At 39.3% G+C, this 26204-nt stretch overlaps 1 protein-coding gene across 21 annotated transcripts in view; it reads left to right on the forward strand.

Annotated features, from left to right (window-relative positions):
* ank2a (ankyrin 2a, neuronal) overlaps positions 1-26204 on the forward strand; it is an 83012-nt gene that overhangs the window by 35806 nt on the left and 21002 nt on the right. For 12 of the 21 annotated variants that reach the window (XM_026170865.1, XM_026170874.1, XM_026170866.1 and 9 more), the window contains 18 exons: positions 630-665; positions 1150-1374; positions 1542-1640; positions 2130-2284; positions 2506-2717; positions 2815-3013; positions 3418-3514; positions 3638-3866; positions 4150-4275; positions 4387-4509; positions 4611-4643; positions 4742-4763; positions 6328-16113; positions 16808-16885; positions 17103-17234; positions 17403-17543; positions 17642-17852; positions 18135-18210. In XM_026170865.1, coding sequence (XP_026026650.1) covers positions 630-665; positions 1150-1374; positions 1542-1640; positions 2130-2284; positions 2506-2717; positions 2815-3013; positions 3418-3514; positions 3638-3866; positions 4150-4275; positions 4387-4509; positions 4611-4643; positions 4742-4763; positions 6328-16113; positions 16808-16885; positions 17103-17234; positions 17403-17543; positions 17642-17852; positions 18135-18210 — 11980 coding nt within the window. The remainder of the gene's footprint in view (positions 1-629; positions 666-1149; positions 1375-1541; positions 1641-2129; positions 2285-2505; positions 2718-2814; positions 3014-3417; positions 3515-3637; positions 3867-4149; positions 4276-4386; positions 4510-4610; positions 4644-4741; positions 4764-6327; positions 16114-16807; positions 16886-17102; positions 17235-17402; positions 17544-17641; positions 17853-18134; positions 18211-26204) is intronic. The other 9 variants (XM_026170885.1, XM_026170875.1, XM_026170882.1 and 6 more) reach the window with 4 other exon arrangements.

Consider the following 26204-nt stretch of genomic DNA (forward strand, 5'->3'; position numbering starts at 1 on the left):
GCTATGTGGGCATTTCTAACTGGATCTTCTCATTTGCATTTTGCTTTGTGTACAGTATGTGCAGCAGCATGTCAAAGGATCAGCTGATATTGATTTTTTTTTTTAATGATTTACTTATACTCAAAGCATTATTCTGCCATTGTTGTGTATTTTCTGGTTCTATTTTAGTTTACTTGCTGATAAAGTCACCAAAGTTTAAGACACAAAATGGCATCTCGGTGCTTTGCAAGCCTTTATTTCAGTAAATCTTTCTCCTGTTTGCAGCTGTCCTTCAGCTTATATACCTCCTGCAACAAATTACTGACTGTTCTGCTGCTTGTGCTGGCTAATGCACTACTTCAAGGGTTATCATTATATTCTGAAATAGATATTCCATCTTTTACATGCCCTTATTTTTTTCTGGTGTACTTTTGGTGTATTTTTCATACTTTCTCATGTGTCTTTTCTACTCCTTTTATTTTTCCTGCTGTGTAATTATCTGTCTGGTCAGGTTTTCTCACTTTTACTCATTCTTTTTTCTCTCTTTCTCTTTTATTTATTTTGTTGTTGCTTCGATGTGCATTCTCTTATCTTCTCTGTGTTTGTGACTCTGTGTGTGTGTGTGTGTTGTTTTTGTATTCTGCTTCTAGCCGTTCCTCACCATGCCTAGACCATGACAACAGCAGGTGAAGTCTTTATTTTGTCTATTTTCTTATCTCCTTTGTGCCTTTACTTCTTTTTCTTTGTCACTTTTGAATGATTTTCTCATTTCCATCCTGTTTCTCTGCTTTATTTCATAATGAATGCCCTTACATTACCTGAAATAACCTGAAATAACCAGATTTTTTTTTATCCTTAGTGCAGCTCTAGCTGGCTTTGCCCTGTTTTTAATGCAATTTAATTATATCAGTTCATAATACAACCTGTGTCCTGACCAGAATCTTGCAAGTTAAAAAATTAAAGCAGAATAAAACCGAAAAAGTGTTTCTCCAGGATAAAGTGATATTTATTGAGACCTATTTGTTATTAATGTCTCTTCTCAGGTTACAAAAATAGCCTTTTCTTTTACCTTTACTTGATTCAGTTGCCTTGTGAGCATGGAGATTTTGCATCTTTATTTGTTTGAATGTCTAGAAACCAATTCATCCATTTCTGGTGCCTTTTCTTTAGCTTCCTGGTCAGCTTTATGGTAGATGCCAGAGGTGGAGCTATGCGTGGTTGCCGTCACAATGGTTTGCGAATTATTGTCCCACCAAGAAAGTGCTCTGCCCCGACACGGGTGACTTGCAGGCTGGTGAAGAGGCATCGTCTGGCCTCTATGCCACCTATGGTAGAGGGTGAAGGGCTGGCTGGTCGCATTATAGAAGTGGGACCCACTGGAGCCCAGTTCTTGGGGTAAATTTGGTTGAGTGTGCGTGTGTTTGTGTGTGTCTGCGCGCATCTACTAACAGTTTGTGTACTTGCTGGTGGCTTTGTACTATCTGGTATAAGTGTGTTTCAGTAGTTGTGTGGTGTGTTCATACTTTCTTCTTCACTCCCCCTCTGTGCTGCGTATGGATCAGTAAGCTCCACCTACCTACAGCTCCACCCCCTCTGAATGAGGGTGAGAGCTTGGTCAGTCGCATCCTGCAGCTGGGTCCTCCAGGAACCAAGTTCCTCGGGTAGGACCATGTGAGGGTGATACCCAACCACCCTCAAATCCTGGTTACACGCCCACCCGTGTTTTTCCCTTGTCCTAAAATTTGAATTTTTTTTTTAGTTTTTCATGATATATATATATTAATTTTTATAATTTATTTTTGTGGTGCTTCTTTTCTTTCTTTGAAGAGAAGGACAGCTTTACCACCTGACCTGTTACCTTAACCTGTTGAGTTTTCTTCATGCTTCCCACAAGCACCTATCTCCCCAATCATGTTTCTAGTTGGATTCTGGTCCTGATGTGAAATAGATGTTTATTTATTTTTATGTTCATAGTTTGTGTTTTGAAATTAATTTTAACTGAGTTTTTATTGTTTTCTTTCTTCGTAAATTCATTCACATGTCAACCTAAACACTATGCTATCATTGATTTTTCTCTGGAGTTAGCGCTGAAAAGCATTAATTAGCATTTGTCCAATTTGTATTTGCTTTTACCTTGTCACACCTTTTAGGCCTGTGATTGTAGAGATCCCCCATTTTGCTGCTCTGCGGGGAACAGAGCGGGAGCTAGTGATCTTAAGGAGTGAAACAGGAGAGAGCTGGAAGGAACACCACTGTGACTTCACTGAAGAGGAACTGAACCAGATACTTAATGGCATGGATGAAAGTAAGGGATCTGAAGTGGCCTGTGATGTATAACTGTGATCGATAGGTTGATATCTCAAAGCATTTTATGTAAAACAATACATGAATGCCATAAAACAAGCAACACTAGAGCAGGAGAGAGTTGTCTTATAGATTTTAAAATGCTAGTATAATAATGTGAAGCACAGTACGTAAATAATAAAGGGAAAAAACAAAGCACTGACTTTATGCTTTCTTTCACAGAACTTGATTCCCCTGAGGAACTTGAAAAGAAAAGAATATGTCGCATCATCACCAGAGACTTCCCACAGTATTTTGCTGTTGTGTCAAGGATAAAGCAGGACAGTCATTTGATTGGTCCAGAGGGCGGGGTCCTCAGTAGTACTCTCGTGCCCCAGGTCCAGGCTGTATTCCCTGAAGGAGCCCTTACTAAGAAGATTAGAGTTGGGCTTCAGGTGTGTACATTCCTTGACTGGTATACCAACAGAATATCCAAATTATGGCTATGAAGAAAAAAAATATGAATACATATTACCACATATCTTGCCCCAGGCTCAGCCTATTGATGTTGACATGGTGAGAAAGATTCTTGGTAATAAAGCAACGTTCAGCCCAATTGTCACATTGGAGCCAAGGAGAAGAAAGTTCCACAAACCCATCACAATGACAATCCCAATTCCCAAGACCTCCAATAGTGACACCACATTCAGTGGGGAGACCCCGACTTTACGTTTGCTTTGTAGTATTACAGGTAAGTATCTATAAATAAAACCCTTTGTTTTAGAAAGAAAACATCTTGGATGGCTTTCAGGCACATCTCATTGGATGACATATTGAAATGCTCCCGTGAACATCCTAATTTATTGTTCATGTTGTATTTGTTGCTTGTGCAATTGCTGTTTTTTTTCATAATTTTATTAAGATTTCTATGTTTAAAATCTTAATATAAAGTTCTTTAGTCAATCTTTGATATTTTTCTTTGTGTGCTATTAAAAGAAATGACCTGATTTAATGGACGTAATTTATCAGAACTTCGTGGTGGTGGATGTATCTTATCTTAAGTCCAATAAAAAGACAAATGCTGTGTGAAGATTAAAAAATATTGCGTGAACTGTTTTCAGAGGTTGAGTAACAAATCATCGGTTTACCTTTCAGGTGGTACCACTCCTGCACAATGGGAGGACATCACCGGCTCCACGCCTCTCACTTTTGTTAACCAATGTGTTTCCTTCACCACGAATGTGTCAGCAAGGTAAATCCTTTATTTGTTGGTAAATGACGATGCACAGTTGCAGTCTTACGATTGAAGGTTATAAACGTTTATGCTTAAATTTTTACCTGTTGATACTTACCTAAAAGTGTCGTTCATTTGTAGATTCTGGCTGATAGACTGCAGACAGATCCAGGAGTCTGTTGGTTTTGGCACTCAGGTCTACAGAGAAATCATCTGTGTCCCATACATGGCTAAGTTTGTCATTTTTGCTAAGACACTTGACCCCATTGAGGCTCGCCTACGGTGTTTTTGCATGACAGATGACAAGATGGACAAAACCTTGGAACAGCAAGAAAACTTCACTGAAGTCGCCCGCAGCCGAGATGTTGAGGTGCAGTGTAATACTGGGGAATAAATAAGGCAAATCAAATCAAATTGTGTGCACAGGTTTATCTAACGAGGGTTAAACAGTAATTGAGAAAAGTAGGTCGATGTCAATTAATGATGGTTAAGTGGGTATTTAAAGATTTTAAATCAGACGCAGGTTATTACTGACTGATTCTTATTAATATTGGTTCTTTTTCATTTCTGGAAAGAAATTGAATAATATTGTCCAAGAATTTTTGTTTCTTTTGAGCCATGGAAACATTTAGATTTGTCATATCCTGATACAGGTACTAGAGGGGAAACCTATATTTGCTGACTGCTTTGGAAACCTGGTGCCTCTTACCAAGAGTGGGCAGCACCATGTGTTCAGTTTCTATGCCTTCAAAGAGAACAGACTGGCCCTCTTTATTAAAGTATGACTTTAAATCTATTAAAATATATAAAATGTTTACTTTTTTACTCAGAAATTCACAAATCTAAATATATGCAAGTCAGAGACATATTTTTTCCCCAAATATGAGCAGATTCGAGACACAGCACAGGAGCCATGTGGTCGATTGTCTTTTACCAAGGAACCGCGCACGTACCGTAGTCTTAATCTCAATGCAATCTGCAACCTAAACATCACCCTTCCATCATACTCAAAGGTCAGCTTTTAAATATTTTATCATGTATGCTAGGTGATTTTAACTTTAACTTTGAAACTGCCGCATTGCTGATTTCTCCTCATTTTTATTCTTTTATTTAGGAGTCTGATTCAGACCAAGATGGAGATGATGAGGTAAATAAAGTTTGTTTGATTTCAGTCTATAGCAAAAAACCTAGATGGTATAATTAGGTTGCAGCTTACTGTGATTTGACTTCTTTTTTTTTTTTCAGAGTGAGAAGAGTGACAAGAAATGTAAGTTGTTATTTTAGTATTTGTGCTCTATTAGAAGTTAGTTTTCTTATATATATTGTCACAATAGACCAAGTATCTAAAATGCATGATAGAAATTCATGTATTGAGACATTGTAAAAACTATTTTCAATAGTAATGGGCCTGTATATTATATGATAGTTATGCATTTATGCATCACAAGATTAACTTGAGATTGCTGGTCATAAATATTTTGAAGTATTAAGTTAAAAGATTTGCCTGTTATATATACTAACTACTAATTACTACTACTAACATTGTATGCAGTTACATGTTTGTAACTGGATTAAATGCTATGGCTGCTATACTTTATGTTCTCACTCCAAACTCCACTGACTTTCCTATCATTTCAATTTTCCACTATATTTGTTTTTATTAATTTCATACAAAGGTCAAAATAGTATTTTTTATATATATCTTCTCAAAATTGTTTGATTCTCTAGATATTTGTACTTGACATTAATCTTAACTTACAGATAATTATGTTTTATGATAATAACATTTATTATGTAACAAGTATTTTTTTGACATAATATTTTCTCATGTTAAACCTCAGCAGTTGTACGAGTTGCGTGTAAAAATTGTTATTCACAGAAAAACAAACAATATCATGTTGTTTGTGCTTGATTACTAGCCAATTTATTATTACATAATTCATGTTCTATGATTTTCTTTAGCCACTGCTTTCTCCTTTGTTGTTTTATTTCTTTAAATTATTATTATTTTTTTGTACTAAGTTACTTTCATTCACTCATTCACACAAATTTTAAATTTGGTTTACACTGTTTTACCTCACTATTTTTATTTTCTATATATGCTATCATGTCACAAAACTATAGGATTCTAGCAGTAACAACTTGTAAGCTATAATATTTAATAATAGTGAACACATCAAATAGAGTGTAAATGCTAAATATAACAGTATTTTATACTAACTAACAGTTCTATATATTGTGTTGCTTACAGTTAGTAGGTATTGAAAAGAGACTAAAACAGTCAAGTAACAGTGATTCTCTTACTTTGCTTACCTCATATTTTCACTCACTCAAATACCTTATAATTTTTTTAATTCAAAGTTTATTATTTAAAAAAATGTTTATTTGTTGGCAAACATGACTATAATAGCAACAATCTTGAGAAGTTTTGTTTGTCTGTTTTCAGTCCTTCTTGTACCTTTGTTCCATATGTAGGTTTATCTGTTTCATCTTGTTTTTGGTATATCTTGCAATTCATTTTTAATGCATAGTCAAACAATTTAGATTATTATGGTACTTATTTACATTCTATTCATTTTGTTACACCTCTTGGCTTTGCTTATGCTGTTGCTGCTCTACCGCTCTTCAAGTGTCTGGGAACTACTTTGTCTTCTTTGGTCTTCTTTTTGAGACTTCCTTATTCTCTGCCTTGTCATCTTCTAACTCTGTGAACTGAAGATGGATTTTTGATGGCATTATCTTGATGACAATTTTCTGATGTCTCTCTCCCCCACTTCATTTGTCCCTTATGTTCTGTACCCTTTTTGGTTCTGAAATATTTTTCACTGAAGACGATGAATCTGAATCAACGGAGACATTCTCCTTAAGAACTAATCAACCTCTTGACCCTGCAACCCTTGCGAGCCCAGATCTCCTGTCAGACACACAAGATGTCAGAATGTCTGCTATCTTTACTCCAGATATCTATGAAGAAAGAGCTGAAACTAATAAATCGGAAGAAAGAGAATCTGTGGCCACTGTAGAACAGTTCAAAGACAGAGTAGAAAAGGCTGGTGAAATTAACGATCGGACGAATGTTAGTAAACTGAGAGGACAACAAATTGATGATATCAAAGATAAATTTTCACTCTATGGGGCCAATACCCTTGAAGAGCCAGTCATAAAGAACATTGAGAAACAAAGTTTAAGTAGATCTTACACAGATGTTAGAGACATCACATTGTTCTCCCCCCCTACCACACAGACAGAAAAATGCCTTGGCCAGAAATCTGCTAGGACATGTGGTTCTCAAGAAGATCTTGTCCAAGATGGATTTGAACAGGTCATTGAGAAGCATGCAAACAAAAAACACCCCCCAGATATCAAGAAACCTATTCGGAAAAAACTTAGAGACAGATCGCGTTCTGGATGTAGCAGTTCTGAGGGAGAGTTGGAAAGGATGAGCTCTGAGGAGTCTTTAGATGGTGATACTATTCTTAAAGAGAGTAGCCTTTTATCCACCCAAGTTGTCGAGCCACCAGCTTCTCCTTTGGTGGTTGAGACACCTATAGGATCAATAAAGGACAGGGTAAAAGCTTTACAGAACAAAGTTGAAGAGGAAGAAGTGCAAAAAGATACTAAAGTCTTTACATACGATGGAAAATCTTCTATTACCGCAAAGAAAATGGAGGAAGCTATGCCAGAACTTCCCAGAGTTCCTAAGTCACCTAGATCTCAGACAGAAAGATTAGAGGAAACTATGTCAGTGAAGGACCTTATGAAAGCTTTCCAAACTGGGGAAGACCCGTCAAAAAGTAAATCTGGGCTTTTTGAACACCAATCCTTGCAGTCTTCTTGTATTTCCACATGGATTTCTGAATCACCAGGTTCGGAAACAGTGCATGATATAGAACAAAGACCTACACAGGAGCCAAAATCACAAATCCAAACTCAAAGGCCCACGATTTTCCATCAACAGAGTAGTGTCAAGAAAGGTGATCAAACAGACATCAAGGATGAACCAGCAAACCTAATCAGCTGTAAAGAATCCCAGTTCACTTCAGACAGTGTTTATATTGAAAAGATGGTTACATTTAGTGATACTGTTCAACGAGATGATGAAAGTGTTAGCCCATTGCGAGAAGTATCAAACTTGTCAGAGAAGGAGGGAATCTCTGTGAAACATCTGATAAAAACATTCCAGACTGGGCAAGAAGATCAAAAAAGTAAAGTGGGACCTCATTCAACACTGATATTAGATTCTAATGATTCTGAAGAGAGAGAGACAACTGAACAAAGTCCTACACAGGAGCCAGAATCACAAAGCCAATCTCAGAGACCCACGGTTTTCCATTCAAAGAGTGACGCTGATGTACACGGCATCATAAAGACAGACACAGATGATCAATCACAAAGTTTAATCAAAACGGAACCACAGTTAATTTCAGACATTTCCCTGTTGAGAAAGACAGTTACGTTTGCTGACACAGTTCAGTATGATGCTGTTAGCCCACAGCAAGATGTGCAAGAGTTTTCAGAAAAGCAAAATGTGTCTGTTAAGGAGCTGATGAAAACATTCCAGTCTGTAAAAGACCCCTCAAAAACTAAAGTGGAACTTTTTGAACACAAACCTGTGGCTTCCTCTATTTCAACATTAATATCCCATTCAGGAGATTCTGCAGAGATACAGAGTACTGAACAAAGTCCTACAAAACAGATAAATACTCAAATCCAAAGTCAGAACCTCACAAATGTACATCAACAGAGTGATGCCAAGCAATATGACCAGGCAGAATTGGTTGATCAACCAGTAACCTTAATCAAAAAGGAATCACAGATAATTTCAGATATTCCTTATGGAAAGTCACTAATATTTGTAGATACACTTCAGGGTGATCAATTGTGTCTTAATAAGGGGCCAAAGATGTTACATAAAGATGCCATGTCTGTGAAGGAGCTGAGGAAAACATTTGAGTCTCAGAAAGACCCTTTGAAGAGTAAAGTTGGAGCACTAGAGTCAGAGTCAGGCATTAAGTGGAGTGAACACAGTCCCAGAAATGAGCCAAAATTGCAAACCCAAATGCAGAATATCACAACTTTCCAACCGCAGAGAGATATGAAGGATTTAGAGGCCCAAACTGGCCCTCTACAGAATCCTGAGAGTTCACAACAAATGTTAGATATTTCTTATTTTGGAGAAACAGTAAAAAATCCTTATGGAATTCAGTTAGATGACGGAAGGGTTAGCTCTTGGAGTGATGATTCAGAGTTATCAAGAAGGATAATGCAACTCGAAGAACCGGCTATTAGAAAGAGTATATCTGATGATTCACAGATTAGCCCTGATCGCAGACCTTCTGAGGACTTTAGTGCAGACATAAAAGCTGAGCTGGAGGAATGTCCAAAGTACCAGCAGTTCAAGCAAACAGCTTCAGATGTCAGACATCAACTTGAGACACCTGAAGAGGAGAGCTTTGCTCAGGATTCTGATACTTATTTTGAGGAAGACATAAGTCCCAAGTATCTTGAGAGTCACAAACATAAAGGCATTGATAAATCCTCAGAGACTAGTGTTATTACAACATATCACTCCAGCACTGGTGAGAGAGACAGTTCTGAAGGACTCATGTCAGGACTGAGCAATGAAATCCATTCGTACTCTACTAAAGAAGATGGAATGTACATTATACCATCAGAGGAAGATCAAATCCAAGTAGAGATAAAAACATCTAGTCAGGCTGATGTAATTAGAGAGAAAGAACTCATGCCAACTTCAGTAACTGAGACTTCACTCCAGGAGGTTTGCATTGACAAAAAGGTACATCAGCAATCATATGAGCAATCTGCAAAACCAAAAGAGATGGCAGGGATGCTATCCCTGCTGAACAGTGACCTGGATCAGTACCTCAAGGACAAGCCAGTGAAAAGTGAGCATGCAGAGGAGGTTGTTGTTCAGGAAAACTTTGAACAAGTTATTCACACCAAAATACATCATTCTTCTAGTGCTGATATGAAGGATGATATTAATGATGAAGAGACACAGATTGATGTGGCTAAAGTAAAAGAACTAACACCATGTTCTATATCAGAGACTCCATTTCAAGAAACTTGCATTCAGAAAAGCTTAAGCCTACAACAGTCTTCAACGGAAAAGCAATCTACATCTGAGAAAAATATGTCTGGCATGTTGTCACTTCTCAATAATGACTTAAATCAACATCTTCAGGAAAGGCCAATGGCAGTACAATCTGAACCAGAAGAAGATCTAGTCCATGAAAGTTATGAAGAAACTGTATTGTCAAGTAATGATTTACAGGACAAACTAGGTGGTGAGGAAAATGAAGTCCTGCAGACTAATATAATTACAGAGAAAGGACTCACACCAACTCCTGTGAGCGAGACTCCATTTCAAGAAAATTGCACTGAGAGAAACTTAAAACAACAAGAATCTGCAAGTGAAAAGAATATGTCAGGCCTGATATCACTTCTTAGCAGTGACCTAGTTCAACATCTCAAAGAAAAGCCAGTGACAATACAATCCCAACCACAAGAAGAGCTAGTCCATGAGAGGTTCCAACAAGTCATATTGACACGTGATGATTCGGAGGGCAAAATAAAGGGAGAGCCAAATGAAGAGCTTCAGACAGATGTAATTGGAGACAGAGAAATACCAAGTTCAGTGTTGGAAACTCCATTCCAAGAAGTTTGCATAGAGACAAAGGCACACCACCAGCCATCTGCATCTGAGAAAAATATGTCTGGCATGTTGTCACTTCTTAGCAGTGACTTATATCAACATCTTGAGGAAAAGTCTGTGGTAGTGCAATCTGAACCAGAAGAGGATGTAGTCCATGAGAGATGTGAACAAACTATAGTGAAAAGCAATGATTTACAGGTCAAAATAGGGGAAGAAACAAATGAAGAGCTGCTGACTGATTTAATTAGAAAGGAAAAATTCACAGCAACTTTGGTAAGTGACACTCCATTCCAGGAGGTTTGCACAGAGAGAAAGGCACACCACCAGCAATCTACGTCTGAGAAAAATATGTCTGGCATGTTGTCACTTCTGAGTCATGACTTAGATCAACACCTGAAGGAAAAGCCAATGGCAATGCAGTCTGAACCAGGAGGAGATCTAGTCTGTGAGAGATGGGAACAAATTATAATAAAAAGTAATGATTTACAGGTCAAAATAGGGGAGGAGCCAACTGAAGACCCACAGACTGATGAAATTAGAAAGAAAGAGCTCATGCCAACTTCAGTAACTGAGACTCCATTCCAGGAGGTTTGCATTGACAAAAGGGCACATCAACAATCATATGAGCAATCCGTAAAACCAAAAGAGATGGCAGGCATGCTATCCCTGCTGAACAGTGACCTGGATCAGTACCTCAAGGACAAGCCAGTGAAAAGTGAGCATGCAGAGGAGGTTGTTGTTCAGGAAAACTTTGAACAAGTTATTCACACCAAAATACATCAGTCTTCTAGTGCTGATATGGAGGATGAGATGAATGCACAGACAGATGAACAGACACCGATTAATGTGGCTGAAGTAAAAGAACTAACACCATGTTCTATATCAGAGACTCCATTTCAAGAAACTTGCATTCAGAGAAACTTAAACCAACAACAGTTTACAACTGAGAAGAATATGTCAGGTATGGTATCACTTCTTAGCAGTGACCTAGTTCAACATCTCAACGAAAAGTCAGTGACAATACAATCCCAGCCACAGGAAGAGCTAGTCCATGAGAGGTTCCAACAAGTCATATTGACAAGTGATATTTCAATAGACATGATAAGGGGAGAACCAAGTGAAGACCTTCAGACAGATGTAAGTGGAGGCAGAGAACTAACACCAAGTTCAATGGTGGAAACTTCAATCCAAGAAATTTACATAGAGAGAAAGTCACAGCACCAGCCATCTGCATCTGAGAAAAATATGTCTGGCATGCTATCACTTCTGAGTCATGACTTAGATCAACATCTTGAGGAAAAGTCTGTGGCAATGCAATCTGAACCAGAAGAACATCTAGTCCACGAGAGATGTGAACAAATTATATTGTCCAGTAATGATTTACAGGACAAAATAGACGGTGAGGCAAATAAAAACCTGCACACTGATGTAATTAGAGAGAAAGAAATCATGCCAACTTTGGCAAGTGAGACTCCATTCCAGGAAGTTTGCCTTGAAAAAAAGGTACAATATCAACAATCATACGATCCATCTACAGAACCAAAGGAGATGTCAGGCATGCTATCCCTGCTGAACAGTGACTTGGATCAGTACCTCAAGGACAAGCCAGTGAAAAGTGAGCCTACAGAGGAGGTTGTTGTTCAGGAGAATTTTCAGCAAGTTATTCAAACCAAAATACATCAGTCTTCGAGTGCTGATATGGAGGATGAGATAGGTGCACAGATGCATGACCAGACACAGATTGATGTGGCTGAAGTAAAAGAACTAACACCATGTTCTATATCAGAGACTCCATTTCAAGAAACATGCATTGAGAGCAATTTAGAACAACCAAAGTCTACTACTGAGAAGAATATGTCAGGTATGGTATCACTTCTTAGCAGTGACCTAGTTCAGCATCTCAACGAAAAGTCAGTGACAATACAATCCCAGCCACAGGAAGAGCTAGTCCATGAGAGGTTTCAACAAGTCATATTGACACGTGATAATTTGGGGGGCAAAATAGAGGGAGAATCAAAGGAAGAGCTTCAGACAGATGTAATTGGAAACAGAGAATCAGCTTTGGAAACTCCATTCCAAGAAGTTTGCATAGAGACAAATGTGCATCACCAGCAATCTACATCTGAAAAAAATATGTCTGGCATGTTGTCACTTCTTAGTCATGACTTAGATCAGCATCTTCAGGAAAAGTCTGTGGTAGTGCAATCTGAACCAGAAGAGGTTGTAGTCCATGAGAGATGTGAACAAACTACTGTGAAAAATAATGATTTACAGGTCAAAATAGCAGAAGAGGCAAATGAAGAGCTTCAGACAAATGTAATTGGAGACAGAGAATCAGTGTTGGAAACTCCATTCCAAGAAGTTTGCATAGAGACAAAGGCATACCACCAGCAATCTACATCTGAAAAAAATATGTCTGGCATGTTGTCACTTCTTAGCAGTGACTTAGATCAACATCTTGAGGAAAAGTCTGTGGTAGTGCAATCTGAACCAGAAGAGGATGTAGTCCATGAGAGATGTGAACAAACTACTGTGAAAAATAATGATTTAGAGGTCAAAATAGCAGAAGAGGCAAACAAAGAGCTTCAGACAAATGTAATTGGAGACAGAGAATCAGTGTTGGAAACTCCATTCCAAGAAGTTTGCATAGAGACAAAGGCACACCACCAGCAATCTACATCTGAAAAAAATATGTCTGGCATGTTGTCACTTCTTAGCAGTGACTTAGATCAACATCTTGAGGAAAAGTCTGTGGTAGTGCAATCTGAACCAGAAGAGGTTGTAGTCCATGAGAGATGTGAACAAACTACTGTGAAAAATAATGATTTACAGGTCAAAATAGCAGAAGAGGCAAATGAAGAGCTTCAGACAAATGTAATTGGAGACAGAGAATCAGTGTTGGAAACTCCATTCCAAGAAGTTTGCATAGAGACAAAGGCACACCACCAGCAATCTACATCTGAAAAAAATATGTCTGGCATGTTGTCACTTCTTAGCAGTGACTTAGATCAACATCTTGAGGAAAAGTCTGTGGTAGTGCAATCTGAACCAGAAGAGGATGTAGTCCATGAGAGATGTGAACAAACTACCATAAAAAGTAATGATTTACAGGTCAAAATATCAGAAGAAGAAATCGAAGAGCTGCAGACTGATGTAATGGTAGGCAGAGAAATACTAAGTTCAGTGGTAGAAACTCCATTCCAAGAAATTTGCATAGAGAGAAAGGCACACCACCAGCCATCTACAACTGGGAAAAATATGTCTGGCATGCTATCAGTTCTTAGTCATGACTTAGATCAGCATCTTCAGGAAAAGTCAGCAGTAGTGCAATCTGAACCAGAAGAGGAACTAGTCCATGAGAGCTACAAGCAAGTTATAGCAATAAAGGATTTCAAACAAGAAACTCATGCCTTATCTCCTGAACATAAAATGATGTCACCAGGAGATACAATTTTTGACAGCCTGGATATCACTAAAAAACAACCTTTAGAAAGTGGTTGGCACACATGTTCTAAAGAAGATGAAGGCCTGAAGAGTTTTTCATCTGAGGAAATTAAAACGGAATGGATGGTGGATGCACATGACTATAAAAGTGACCATGAAGATGTTAGTGTTGCTGTCTCTGATTCTGTTCTTTTTCAAGTACCAAGTAGTTTTAACACACTACAGCGACCGGCTGATTTAGAAAATCTAAACACTGTTGTATTTGATGACCCAGCTAATGAGTCATGTCATCGAGATTCACTAGAAGCTAGCCCTCTTGTGGAGGATAAATCGTCACAGAAATCCCCTGATTCAATTGAACCAAGCCCTACCAAAGAATCTCCTTGTCCAGACTCTCTTGAGGGAAGTCCTACTCAGTCAAACAATGCAGATGTTAAGATCCCAGCAAAGACTGCTGTATATGAAGATTATGCTTCCCAGCTCAGAGCATGTTTTGCTTATGAGAAAAATATTTACTCAGATGAATGTGAGCATGTTGAGCATGATAACAATCTTGAGACAACTGAAATACACAGTGAAAATAAAGAAGACAAATATTCTGAATCCACAAAGAGAGTAGCTCATGGTGAGAGTCTTCACATGTTTGTAAGGCAAGGCTGTTTTGACACAGAAGAAAGGGCGGTTGATGGCACCAATAAACAGTTAACACCAGAAGAGGAGATGTTTAAAATGGCTGCAAAGATCAAAACATTTGAGGAGATGGAACAGGAGTCTAAACTGCGGATAGAAAAATCTTTTGATGCTATTGTACTATCAGAAACAAATGGTCATGAAAATGGTGAGGTTGATCTTAAATCTGGCCCGGTTTCACAGTCTGTCCCACAAGATGCAATAGAGAAAATAACAGAGAAATGTGTGACAGAAAGCATTCACAGACAAAAGGAGGCACTGAATATTACTTTTAATAAGAAGGAAGAAACTCAGTCAGATCCTAAAAGTACTCACTCAGTTGACAGTTCACTGTGTTTAACTGCAACTCCAGATGAACCTGAACAAGAATGTGAGTACTCTGTGCCACACAAAGATAAAGACACTATTGGAGGTGCAGTCACTGACATTCCTTTTTCTGGCTCAGATGAACATCATTTAAATGATGACAAAGAAGTTGGATCACCATTTACAATCGGTTCAGCTTCAGTCAGCCAACCTCAGACTACGGTGTGTACTAAAGAAGGAGAATTTGTTGTAGAGTGTGAGGGTCTTTGCATTTCAGAGGACAGAAAAACACCAGATAAAACACCAGGTGATGAAAAAACCCCTGATCCATTTCAGTTTCAAGAGGGAAAGCTATTTGAAATGACCAGAGGTGGAGCTATTGACATGACAAGAAGCCTCGATGAAGAAAGGGAAGCATATGCATTTTTTCATATTGGGAAACATCCAGTTGATGAAGTTGTCCCAGAAGAGACTGAACACTCTCAATCAAAGTCTTTAACTTTACAGATGAATGATTATGTCTCAGATGTAACCCATCAAGAAACCCCAAATTCATATTTGACTCAGGGTACCAGTGACAAAGCATCTAGTCCCAATTCTGAAACTGTCATCGTAGCTACAAGTGGAAAATCACAACTTGAGAAGCCACTTACTAAAGTTCAATGTGCCAGCTCTAGCTCTGCTTTAGACAATAAAAGCCTTGAAAGTCTCGGTCTAAGCTATCTAGACTCTACCATAGCCGATCTTCAATCAGACATATCCACAGTCGCTCATTCATTCTACTCAGACCAGAGCCATGATTTCTCAGATGATGATGATGATGATGATGATGATGATGATGACGTTGAGGAGGAAGAAGACCAGTGCTCAGTCATAGAGATGGCCTTTTCATCTGGTCAGCCTAGCATGCCAGCATATAATCAGGACTCACCCACACCTTTGACAAAACCAGCCACGGCAGTTAAGGGAGATGGTCATTATAAAAAAGCCAAGAAAGACACACAGATATCTCAAGTTCATGGAGAAGAAAGAAGTTCCACCTTGGCCCGTAGGACTAGATCTGAGGCTAGTGACATAAATAAATCCTCTGTAAAAGACAGCAGGAGTTATTCTGATGGTAGTCAGCCCACTAATACAACTGACCTTTCCCCTTCCAAACTTACTGTAATGACACAAGAAAAAGCTTTACCTCATATGATCTCGACATGCTCTTCTCCAAGGAAAGACAGCCAACTGTCCATGACTATAGAAACATCTGTAAGGCCTTCTTTGGATACCGATGATATAAGTAGCGCTAGTCACAAGAGCCCAGATTCTGTTATCTTCACATATGACATTCCTGCTTCGCATAGTTCAGGTTCTGATGGCAGTAGAGTAGAGCCAACAGAGCATTTGTCTTGTGAGACAGTGGATGTATTTGAATCCAGGCCTGCCTGGAATGAAACAGTGGAAACTCAGATGCAGAGAGTCATCGATGACCAAACTTCAGAATGTACGGCAGGTATGGCCAGACTCAAAGTGGGTTTTTACATTCTTATCTCTTCCTCTCAGCTGCAAGAGCCTTTTCCCTCCTCCTAAGAACAATATCAACATTACTCATTTTGCATTGCTTTCATATGTTGTGACTTGTCTGGTCCCACCTTGCACAGCTTAGTGTATTTTGTATGTGAGTATGTGTGCCCCTATGTGTATATTTTTGTGTTGTGCATGTAAGTTACTTTCCCATCTGTGTTTGTGAATATGCAGTCTCAAGATTGAATGGCCATGTTGGCTAAAGAAATAGTCTAAGTAGTTTCAATGAAGACTTATTGATTATAGATGAATGAATGATTATTATATGAGAGTATTGTCTGTACTAATAATCCAGCTTTACTATTATCAAAATAAGGAAAAGCAGATCTATAACATTACTTACACTAATGACTGAAAAGCATGATGTGCTGACCGTGACTAGTCATTTGTAAGAAAACATTAATTCGTATCAAATTTCAGCCTTTATGTTATCATCTATGTCATTATTACAGATCTACATTTATTTTACAGCCTATAGCATAGAATCCTCGTGAAATATTATTTTACACGTACACATTCACATAACATATACTTGCAATATGTAAAATAAAATTTTACTCGGTATATTTTCACTTCAGGAGTTGTTAACATTTAATGTTTGGCTATGTTGGCATTTTTTTTAGTCGATTGGCAGGAAGATGCTGACAGGAAAGAGGAGACATTAGCTATCATTTCAGATCTTCTTGGCTTCAGCTGGACTGGTAAGCTGTCAAATTATGCAATTAATTTTAAGTTTTATATTTTAAATTTTAAATACGCAATGTACTTTAGGAAGAGGCTGTATTTTAGGTAGAGGCTGTATTTACTGCATTTTTCAAATGTTATTTTAACTTTAACTCAACTATTCATCATCAGGAACAGATGATATTATACATAATTCAACCCTTTTGTTATTTGATTTGTTCTCCACCTCTCAAGAACTTGCAAGAGAACTGGAATTCAGTGAAGATGATATTCAGCTAGTGAGAACAGAGAATCCTAATTCCCTGCAAGAGCAGAGCCATGCTTTACTGCAGCGCTGGGTTGAACGTGAGGGAAAACACGCCACAGGTCCATAACATTTTGTCCTGCCAGATATGCCTTTATGAAATTATTTGTGCATTTGGTAGACCCATATTCAAATCGCTGATTGAATACAAATGTTTTATTTTCAGTTTTTACGTAATAGAAATGAATGTCTTCTAGTCATCTATTAATAAATTATTGATTCTTCCACAGAGGACTGTCTGATTAAGAGGCTGACTAAGATCAACCGCATGGACATTGTTCATCTTATTGAAACCCAGATGAACAAGTCAGTTCAAGAGCAAACATCTAGAACTTATGCAGAGATAGAGAAGACACTGGATCACAGTGAAGGTAGTTGTACTTCTTAGCACACTGAACACCCTACCTTACACCAAGCTCCCTGTGTGTTTACGTTCATTCATATATATACATATATATGTTGTTTTTAGTGTCAGTAGCCTTATCTTCAGTCCAAGAGGATGCAGATAGCCCCAGAGTCGTGAGAAAAGTGGAGTCAGATCGCAGACCACCCCCAGCTGTTTCAGAAGAGGACCTCTCAGTCGCTTCCCTACTGGATATTCCTTCGTGGGCAGAGCCTGTTGGACAGATCCATTCGGAGAGCATGCATGGTGACCTATTGGAGGAGCTTGAAATCCCGCAGTAAGTTATTCATTTGAAAATATTCCTGACTCTGCAAAATGCACTGGCAGTACAACACAATGTCAGATCAAACTACTCCTTTTCTCAAGCCTAATGTTTCCCACCAAGTTGTCCTCAGGAAACAGAACAGTGTCCTATCCTGCTTCAGGCTGTTCTTTGTGTCATATAGTGGGTGCAGTTCTTTGGGTGTGTTTCCCTTTTAGCTTGTCAGATTAGGACTCTGAGATGCACATTTATCATCAAAGTCAGATTTTGTGACCTATCTTTCTTTTTGTTCTGCAGTGAGTTGAATCCTAACTTGTGGACCTCTGAGAATGTAATTACACGTGAATCAAGTCAAGACAACTTAGATGAGCAAGTAAGTATGCAGCCTACTTCAAAAGAAGCTGCATTTGGGAGCCAAGCAACTCAGGTTTATGACCCCAAAGTGAAAGACCAGGAAGCTCATTTCATCAGCTCTTTCCAAGGTGGAGCTCAAGTCAAAGATGGTCAAAGCCTAGAGCACTGTGGTTATGAAGACAAGCAAGGTCAATCCTGTGAAATTCACTCATCTCACTCATCTTTTTCTGTCAGAGACTTTACTCTGAGGCTGTCAGAGTCAGACAAAATTGAAACTGATATCAGTAAGCTTTGTAATGAATTACATTGTGCACCCTTGTTTTGCAGTAGAGATCCAGCCAGTTCTAGTGAGATCACAGCCCAGTTCAAGAGAGTACTCTATAGTCATGACAAGACCACACAGGTTTCAGGTGTGGACATGGACACCAAACCCTTCAAGTTAAGCAAAGAAGAAATAACAAAGTGCAATGTATATAGTGAAGTCATTCTGGAAAACTTGCCCTTCATTGATGACAATGCTGATATGCAGGCAACTGAACTCAATATTGCAACAGCTAAGTCCAGCAACGTGAATCCATTTAAAAATGGCATACAGACAATGATGCCATGCAGTCAGACAACCTGTCGCCCTCATTGTATGGCTTGTGACTCAACTGAGATGATCTGTAATTGTTATTCTACTACTCCAAACAGTAACAATGTTGTAGCAGCAGCAAACAGGTCCTGCATTACTGAGCCAGAGAATTTGTCTTTCCACTATTTCCAGCCTGTCACTTATCTCACACTACAAACACCTGAGTGTGGTATCACATTACCTTCCACTTTTATAGACTGCAGCCGATTGACCCCTGATTCTTTAGCATCTGAAGAGCAGTGTGGCTCCCTTTCTCCCGCTAATGAAAGTGGTCACTTCCTTCCAGATGCATGGATGTTAAATGAATCTGTACCTAGATTGTCATCCCCCGAATCTGTCATGTCAGTTAGTGATTATAGAGCAATGTCACCTGACTCTCCTCAGGGTGGGGAAAGAGTATTACCTCCAGACTTTTCAAGTATATTTGATGAGACCTATGCACTCTCTGTTATGTCTGAGAGATGTAGTTCTCCAGAAGTTACAAACAACTTCACTGAAAATGAATATAACACCTGTGAGTCATGTAGTTACGACCACAAACTGCTTTTTGGGTCAAAGGCTTTTGTTCCTGTAATTTCACACTCTAGACCAGTATCGAATGACTATCTAATCTCTAAATATAGTCCAAGACATGAGGGTGAACATTTAAAGAAAGAATCCAGAACATTCTCACCTGTGATAGTAGAAAATGAATATGATCTTTCAGTTCACAAAGGAATATCTTCACCTGACTTGTGTGCAGCTATTCATGACTATTTATCTACAGATAGGGATTGCCGACCATCTTCCCCACAATCGCAAACTTCTCAGTGCAGTTTTTCATTTCTTGAACTATTGCTGTCACAGCCAATTCGCACACAGCTAATGAATCAACACTGTCATTATTATTTACAGTATTCAGGAGAAAATCCATCCTCACCATCCCTGATGCCAACTTCTTACCAAAAATTCAGTGTAAAGGAAGCAGGTCAAAGTAGCCCTTTGATGGAGGACTATGTAGATTGTGATTGCCCTCCGTCTATCCCCCAGCAATCTGCCACATCAGTTTATCTTCCACCACATTTTTCTGCTTCACAGCACCAACATAATGCATGTGATGTCAAGCAATATACTATAAAGAATTGCTCATCTCATCTTAATCAATGGCGAGATGATAAAACCACAGATGCATCAGATTCATTGATATGTCACATGAAAGGACGAGAAATACCAATTATGGATTCATCTACTCTTACATGTGTAGAAGTCAAAATCATTGACACTGAAGACTTGGGCTGTTCAGCTAAAGAAGAAGAGTCATTTCAATTTAAGCCACTAGTTTCTGGAGTCCAAAAATTAAGAGAGGAAAGGAGTCAATCTTACCTTGATTACTGGTTTTCAAAGCTGGAAGCAGAATCTTTAGAAAATAATTCATTACCAGGGAAGTCAGTTGAAGATTTAACAACAAAGCCAAAATTGGCTCCAGAATACAATGAAATGAAAGAGACTATAAATTTGACTTCGGTGAAAGAATTATCACCTACCAAAGACCAACACCAAAAACTTGAAACTTGTGACAACTTGCAAAAAATATCTTTAGCCCAACCACTTGTGTTTGACTTAGTGGAGAGACCAAAATACATTTTGGACTTTCCAACGATAACTCAATTCTCTAACACAAAAAAACCCTTAAATGAAACTGTAAACAAAGACTGTCAGTATGCATTATTCACAACTGAGAAGGAAGCACTAAGGCCATGTTTGAAAATTTCACATACATCGCTAGGAAAACAGAGGGATTATGTATTTCCTGAAGATACAAAAAGTTTGGGGACCGTATGCACTCTAACTGAAAAGGAGTTAACCCTTATCAGTGACTTGAGAACAGTACCTACACAAGTTTTTGAGGATAACAAAAAAAATTCAAAAGATTTCTATTCTTCAGATATTGAACTTACACGCTCAGCTTTTAATGTAAAATCATGCCTAAGATTGCGGCCAAAATCTCCTGAATCATTGGAGTCTGATGATGAATTTAGTCCTCTCTCTCCTGACTCACCTGTTACTCAGTTCAGATGTCCCCATAATGAGTACAATGAAGAATTGCTAAGGCCTGCTTCAAGACCTTTGACCTATGCACAGGTTGTGCGAGGCTTTACACATGACAACGAATGTGACACTTTATTTGACTTCCAAATTAGTGACTTGAGAACTATGCCTTCTGCGTCTTCGCCATCAGAAGCATCTGATACAGAACATACCCTTTGTTTTCTAGACGAGTGGGTGGTGGAATTAAAGCCCCAGTCTCCTGAATCACTAGAGTCTGAAGGTGAATTTAGGCCGCTCTCTCCAGACTCACCTGTTCCTCAGTTCAGATGTCCCCATAATGAATGTAATGCGGAATTGTTAGGGCAAAGGTCGGTTACACCAGAATCAGCATTTTCAGACTGGGAAGATTCTGATTTGCGTCTGGAAATTATGTTTGATGAGATCAGACCAGTGTCCTCTCAGTCACATTCATCTGATTTTAGTCTGGATCTGTTGTCAGATAATAGAGCATTGTCTCCAGAGTTTGTGTCTCCTGGTTTGGACTTTTCACTCTTGAACAGTTGGCTGGCAGACTTTAGAGCATCCTCCCCAGAATCTGTGGTGTCAGTTCATCAATGTCCTCATTCTTCTTCCCTGATGTTAAGTCCAACAATCAGTCAACATTGTAACTACTACTTGCAATATTCTGAAAAAAGGCCCACGTCACCTCTTTCAACAATGTCCGATAATGATGATTTAGAATCTTGTCTTGCACAAATGTTTGAAGACAACAGACCAGATTCACCAGATTCCTACTCTTCAAATGTTGAAGTTAAACACTCAGCTCTTACTGTAAAATCATCGCCTTTGCTGCCTGCTTCAAGAACTTTGACCTATGCACAGGTTGTGCGAGGCTTTACACATGACAACAAATGTGACACTTTATTTGACTTCCAAAGTAGTGACTTGAGAACTATGCCTTCTGCATCTTCGCCATCAGAAGCATCTGATACAGAACATACCCTTTATCTTCTAGACGAGTGGGTGGCGGAATTAAGGCCACAGTCTCCTGAATCGCTGGAGTCTGAAGGTGAATTTAGGCCGCTCTCTCCGGACTCACCTGTTCCTCAGTTCAGATGTCCCCATAATGAATGTAATGCGGAATTGTTAGGGCAAAGGTCGGTTACACCAGAATCAGCATTTTCAGACTGGGAAGATTCTCATTTGTGTCTGGAAATTATGTTTGATGACATCAGACCAGTGTCCTCTCAGTCACATTCATCTGATTTTAGTCTGGATCTGTTGTCAGATAATAGAGCGTTGTCTCCAGAGTTTGTGTCTCCTGGTTTGGACTTTTCACTCTTGAACAGTTGGCTGGCAGACTTTAGAGGATCCTCCCCAGAATCTGTGGTGTCAGTTCATCAATGTCCTCATTCTTCTTCCATGATGTTAAGTCCAACAATCAGTCAACATTGTAACTACTACTTGCAATATTCTGAAAATAGGCCCACGTCACCTCTTTCAACAATGTCCGATAATGATGATTTAGAATCTTGTCTTGCACAAATGTTTGAAGACAACAGACCAGATTCACCAGATTCCTATTCTTTAAATGTTGAAGTTAAACACTCAGCTCTTACTGTAAAATCATCGCCTTTGCTGCCTGCTTCAAGAACTTTGACCTATGCACAGGTTGTGCGAGGCTTTACACATGACAACGAATGTGACACTTTATTTGACTTCCAAAGTAGTGACTTGAGAACTATGCCTTCTGCATCTTCGCCATCAGAAGCATCTGATACAGAACATACCCTTTATCTTCTAGACGAGTGGGTGGCGGAATTAAGGCCACAGTCTCCTGAATCGCTGGAGTCTGAAGGTGAATTTAGGCCGCTCTCTCCGGACTCACCTGTTCCTCAGTTCAGATGTCCCCATAATGAATGTAATGCGGAATTGTTAGGGCAAAGGTCGGTTACACCAGAATCAGCATTTTCAGACTGGGAAGATTCTGATTTGCGTCTGGAAATTATGTTTGATGAGATCAGACCAGTGTCCTCTCAGTCACATTCATCTGATTTTAGTCTGGATCTGTTGTCAGATAATAGAGCGTTGTCTCCAGAGTTTGTGTCTCCTGGTTTGGACTTTTCACTCTTGAACAGTTGGCTGGCAGACTTTAGAGCATCCTCCCCAGAATCTGTGGTGTCAGTTCATCAATGTCCTCATTCTTCTTCCCTGATGTTAAGTCCAACAATCAGTCAACATTGTAACTACTACTTGCAATATTCTGAAAATAGGCCCACGTCACCTCTTTCAACAATGTCCGATAATGATGATTTAGAATCTTGTCTTGCACAAATGTTTGAAGACAACAGACCAGATTCACCAGATTCCTATTCTTTAAATGTTGAAGTTAAACACTCAGCTCTTACTGTAAAATCATCGCCTTTGCTGCCTGCTTCAAGAACTTTGACCTATGCACAGGTTGTGCGAGGCTTTACACATGACAACGAATGTGACACTTTATTTGACTTCCAAAGTAGTGACTTGAGAACTATGCCTTCTGCATCTTCGCCATTAGAAGCATCTGATACAGAATATACCCTTTATCTTCTAGACGAGTGGGTGGCGGAATTAAGGCCACAGTCTCCTGAATCGCTGGAGTCTGAAGGTGAATTTAGGCTGCTCTCTCCGGACTCACCTGTTCCTCAGTTCAGATGTCCCCATAATGAATGTAATGCGGAATTGTTAGGGCAAAGGTCGGTTACACCAGAATCAGCATTTTCAGACTGGGAAGATTCTGATTTGCGTCTGGAAATTATGTTTGATGAGATCAGACCAGTGTCCTCTCAGTCACATTCATCTGATTTTAGTCTGGATCTGTTGTCAGATAATAGAGCGTTGTCTCCAGAGTTTGTGTCTCCTGGTTTGGACTTTTCACTCTTGAACAGTTGGCTGGCAGACTTTAGAGCATCCTCCCCAGAATCTGTGGTGTCAGTTCATCAATGTCCTCATTCTTCTTCCCTGATGTTAAGTCCAACAATCAGTCAACATTGTAACTACTACTTGCAATATTCTGAAAATAGGCCCACGTCACCTCTTTCAACAATGTCCGATAATGATGATTTAGAATCTTGTCTTGCACAAATGTTTGAAGACAACAGACCAGATTCACCAGATTCCTATTCTTTAAATGTTGAAGTTAAACACTCAGCTCTTACTGTAAAATCATCGCCTTTGCTGCCTGCTTCAAGAACTTTGACCTATGCACAGGTTGTGCGAGGCTTTACACATGACAACGAATGTGACACTTTATTTGACTTCCAAAGTAGTGACTTGAGAACTATGCCTTCTGCATCTTCGCTATCAGAAGCATCTGATACAGAACATACCCTTTATCTTCTAGACGAGTGGGTGGCGGAATTAAGGCCACAGTCTCCTGAATCGCTGGAGTCTGAAGGTGAATTTAGGCCGCTCTCTCCGGACTCACCTGTTCCTCAGTTCAGATGTCCCCATAATGAATGTAATGCGGAATTGTTAGGGCAAAGGTCGGTTACACCAGAATCAGCATTTTCAGACTGGGAAGATTCTGATTTGCGTCTGGAAATTATGTTTGATGAGATCAGACCAGTGTCCTCTCAGTCACATTCATCTGATTTTAGTCTGGATCTGTTGTCAGATAATAGAGCATTGTCTCCAGAGTTTGTGTCTCCTGGTTTGGACTTTTCACTCTTGAACAGTTGGCTGGCAGACTTTAGAGCATCCTCCCCAGAATCTGTGGTGTCAGTTCATCAATGTCCTCATTCTTCTTCCCTGATGTTAAGTCCAACAATCAGTCAACATTGTAACTACTACTTGCAATATTCTGAAAAAAGGCCCACGTCACCTCTTTCAACAATGTCCGATAATGATGATTTAGAATCTTGTCTTGCACAAATGTTTGAAGACAACAGACCAGATTCACCAGATTCCTACTCTTCAAATGTTGAAGTTAAACACTCAGCTCTTACTGTAAAATCATCGCCTTTGCTGCCTGCTTCAAGAACTTTGACCTATGCACAGGTTGTGCGAGGCTTTACACATGACAACAAATGTGACACTTTATTTGACTTCCAAAGTAGTGACTTGAGAACTATGCCTTCTGCATCTTCGCCATCAGAAGCATCTGATACAGAACATACCCTTTATCTTCTAGACGAGTGGGTGGCGGAATTAAGGCCACAGTCTCCTGAATCGCTGGAGTCTGAAGGTGAATTTAGGCCGCTCTCTCCGGACTCACCTGTTCCTCAGTTCAGATGTCCCCATAATGAATGTAATGCGGAATTGTTAGGGCAAAGGTCGGTTACACCAGAATCAGCATTTTCAGACTGGGAAGATTCTGATTTGCGTCTGGAAATTATGTTTGATGAGATCAGACCAGTGTCCTCTCAGTCACATTCATCTGATTTTAGTCTGGATCTGTTGTCAGATAATAGAGCGTTGTCTCCAGAGTTTGTGTCTCCTGGTTTGGACTTTTCACTCTTGAACAGTTGGCTGGCAGACTTTAGAGCATCCTCCCCAGAATCTGTGGTGTCAGTTCATCAATGTCCTCATTCTTCTTCCCTGATGTTAAGTCCAACAATCAGTCAACATTGTAACTACTACTTGCAATATTCTGAAAATAGGCCCACGTCACCTCTTTCAACAATGTCCGATAATGATGATTTAGAATCTTGTCTTGCACAAATGTTTGAAGACAACAGACCAGATTCACCAGATTCCTATTCTTTAAATGTTGAAGTTAAACACTCAGCTCTTACTGTAAAATCATCGCCTTTGCTGCCTGCTTCAAGAACTTTGACCTATGCACAGGTTGTGCGAGGCTTTACACATGACAACGAATGTGACACTTTATTTGACTTCCAAAGTAGTGACTTGAGAACTATGCCTTCTGCATCTTCGCCATTAGAAGCATCTGATACAGAATATACCCTTTATCTTCTAGACGAGTGGGTGGCGGAATTAAGGCCACAGTCTCCTGAATCGCTGGAGTCTGAAGGTGAATTTAGGCTGCTCTCTCCGGACTCACCTGTTCCTCAGTTCAGATGTCCCCATAATGAATGTAATGCGGAATTGTTAGGGCAAAGGTCGGTTACACCAGAATCAGCATTTTCAGACTGGGAAGATTCTGATTTGCGTCTGGAAATTATGTTTGATGAGATCAGACCAGTGTCCTCTCAGTCACATTCATCTGATTTTAGTCTGGATCTGTTGTCAGATAATAGAGCGTTGTCTCCAGAGTTTGTGTCTCCTGGTTTGGACTTTTCACTCTTGAACAGTTGGCTGGCAGACTTTAGAGCATCCTCCCCAGAATCTGTGGTGTCAGTTCATCAATG

Source organism: Astatotilapia calliptera, chromosome 6 (genome assembly GCF_900246225.1).
Source record: "Astatotilapia calliptera chromosome 6, fAstCal1.2, whole genome shotgun sequence".
Taxonomy (NCBI): domain Eukaryota; kingdom Metazoa; phylum Chordata; class Actinopteri; order Cichliformes; family Cichlidae; genus Astatotilapia; species Astatotilapia calliptera.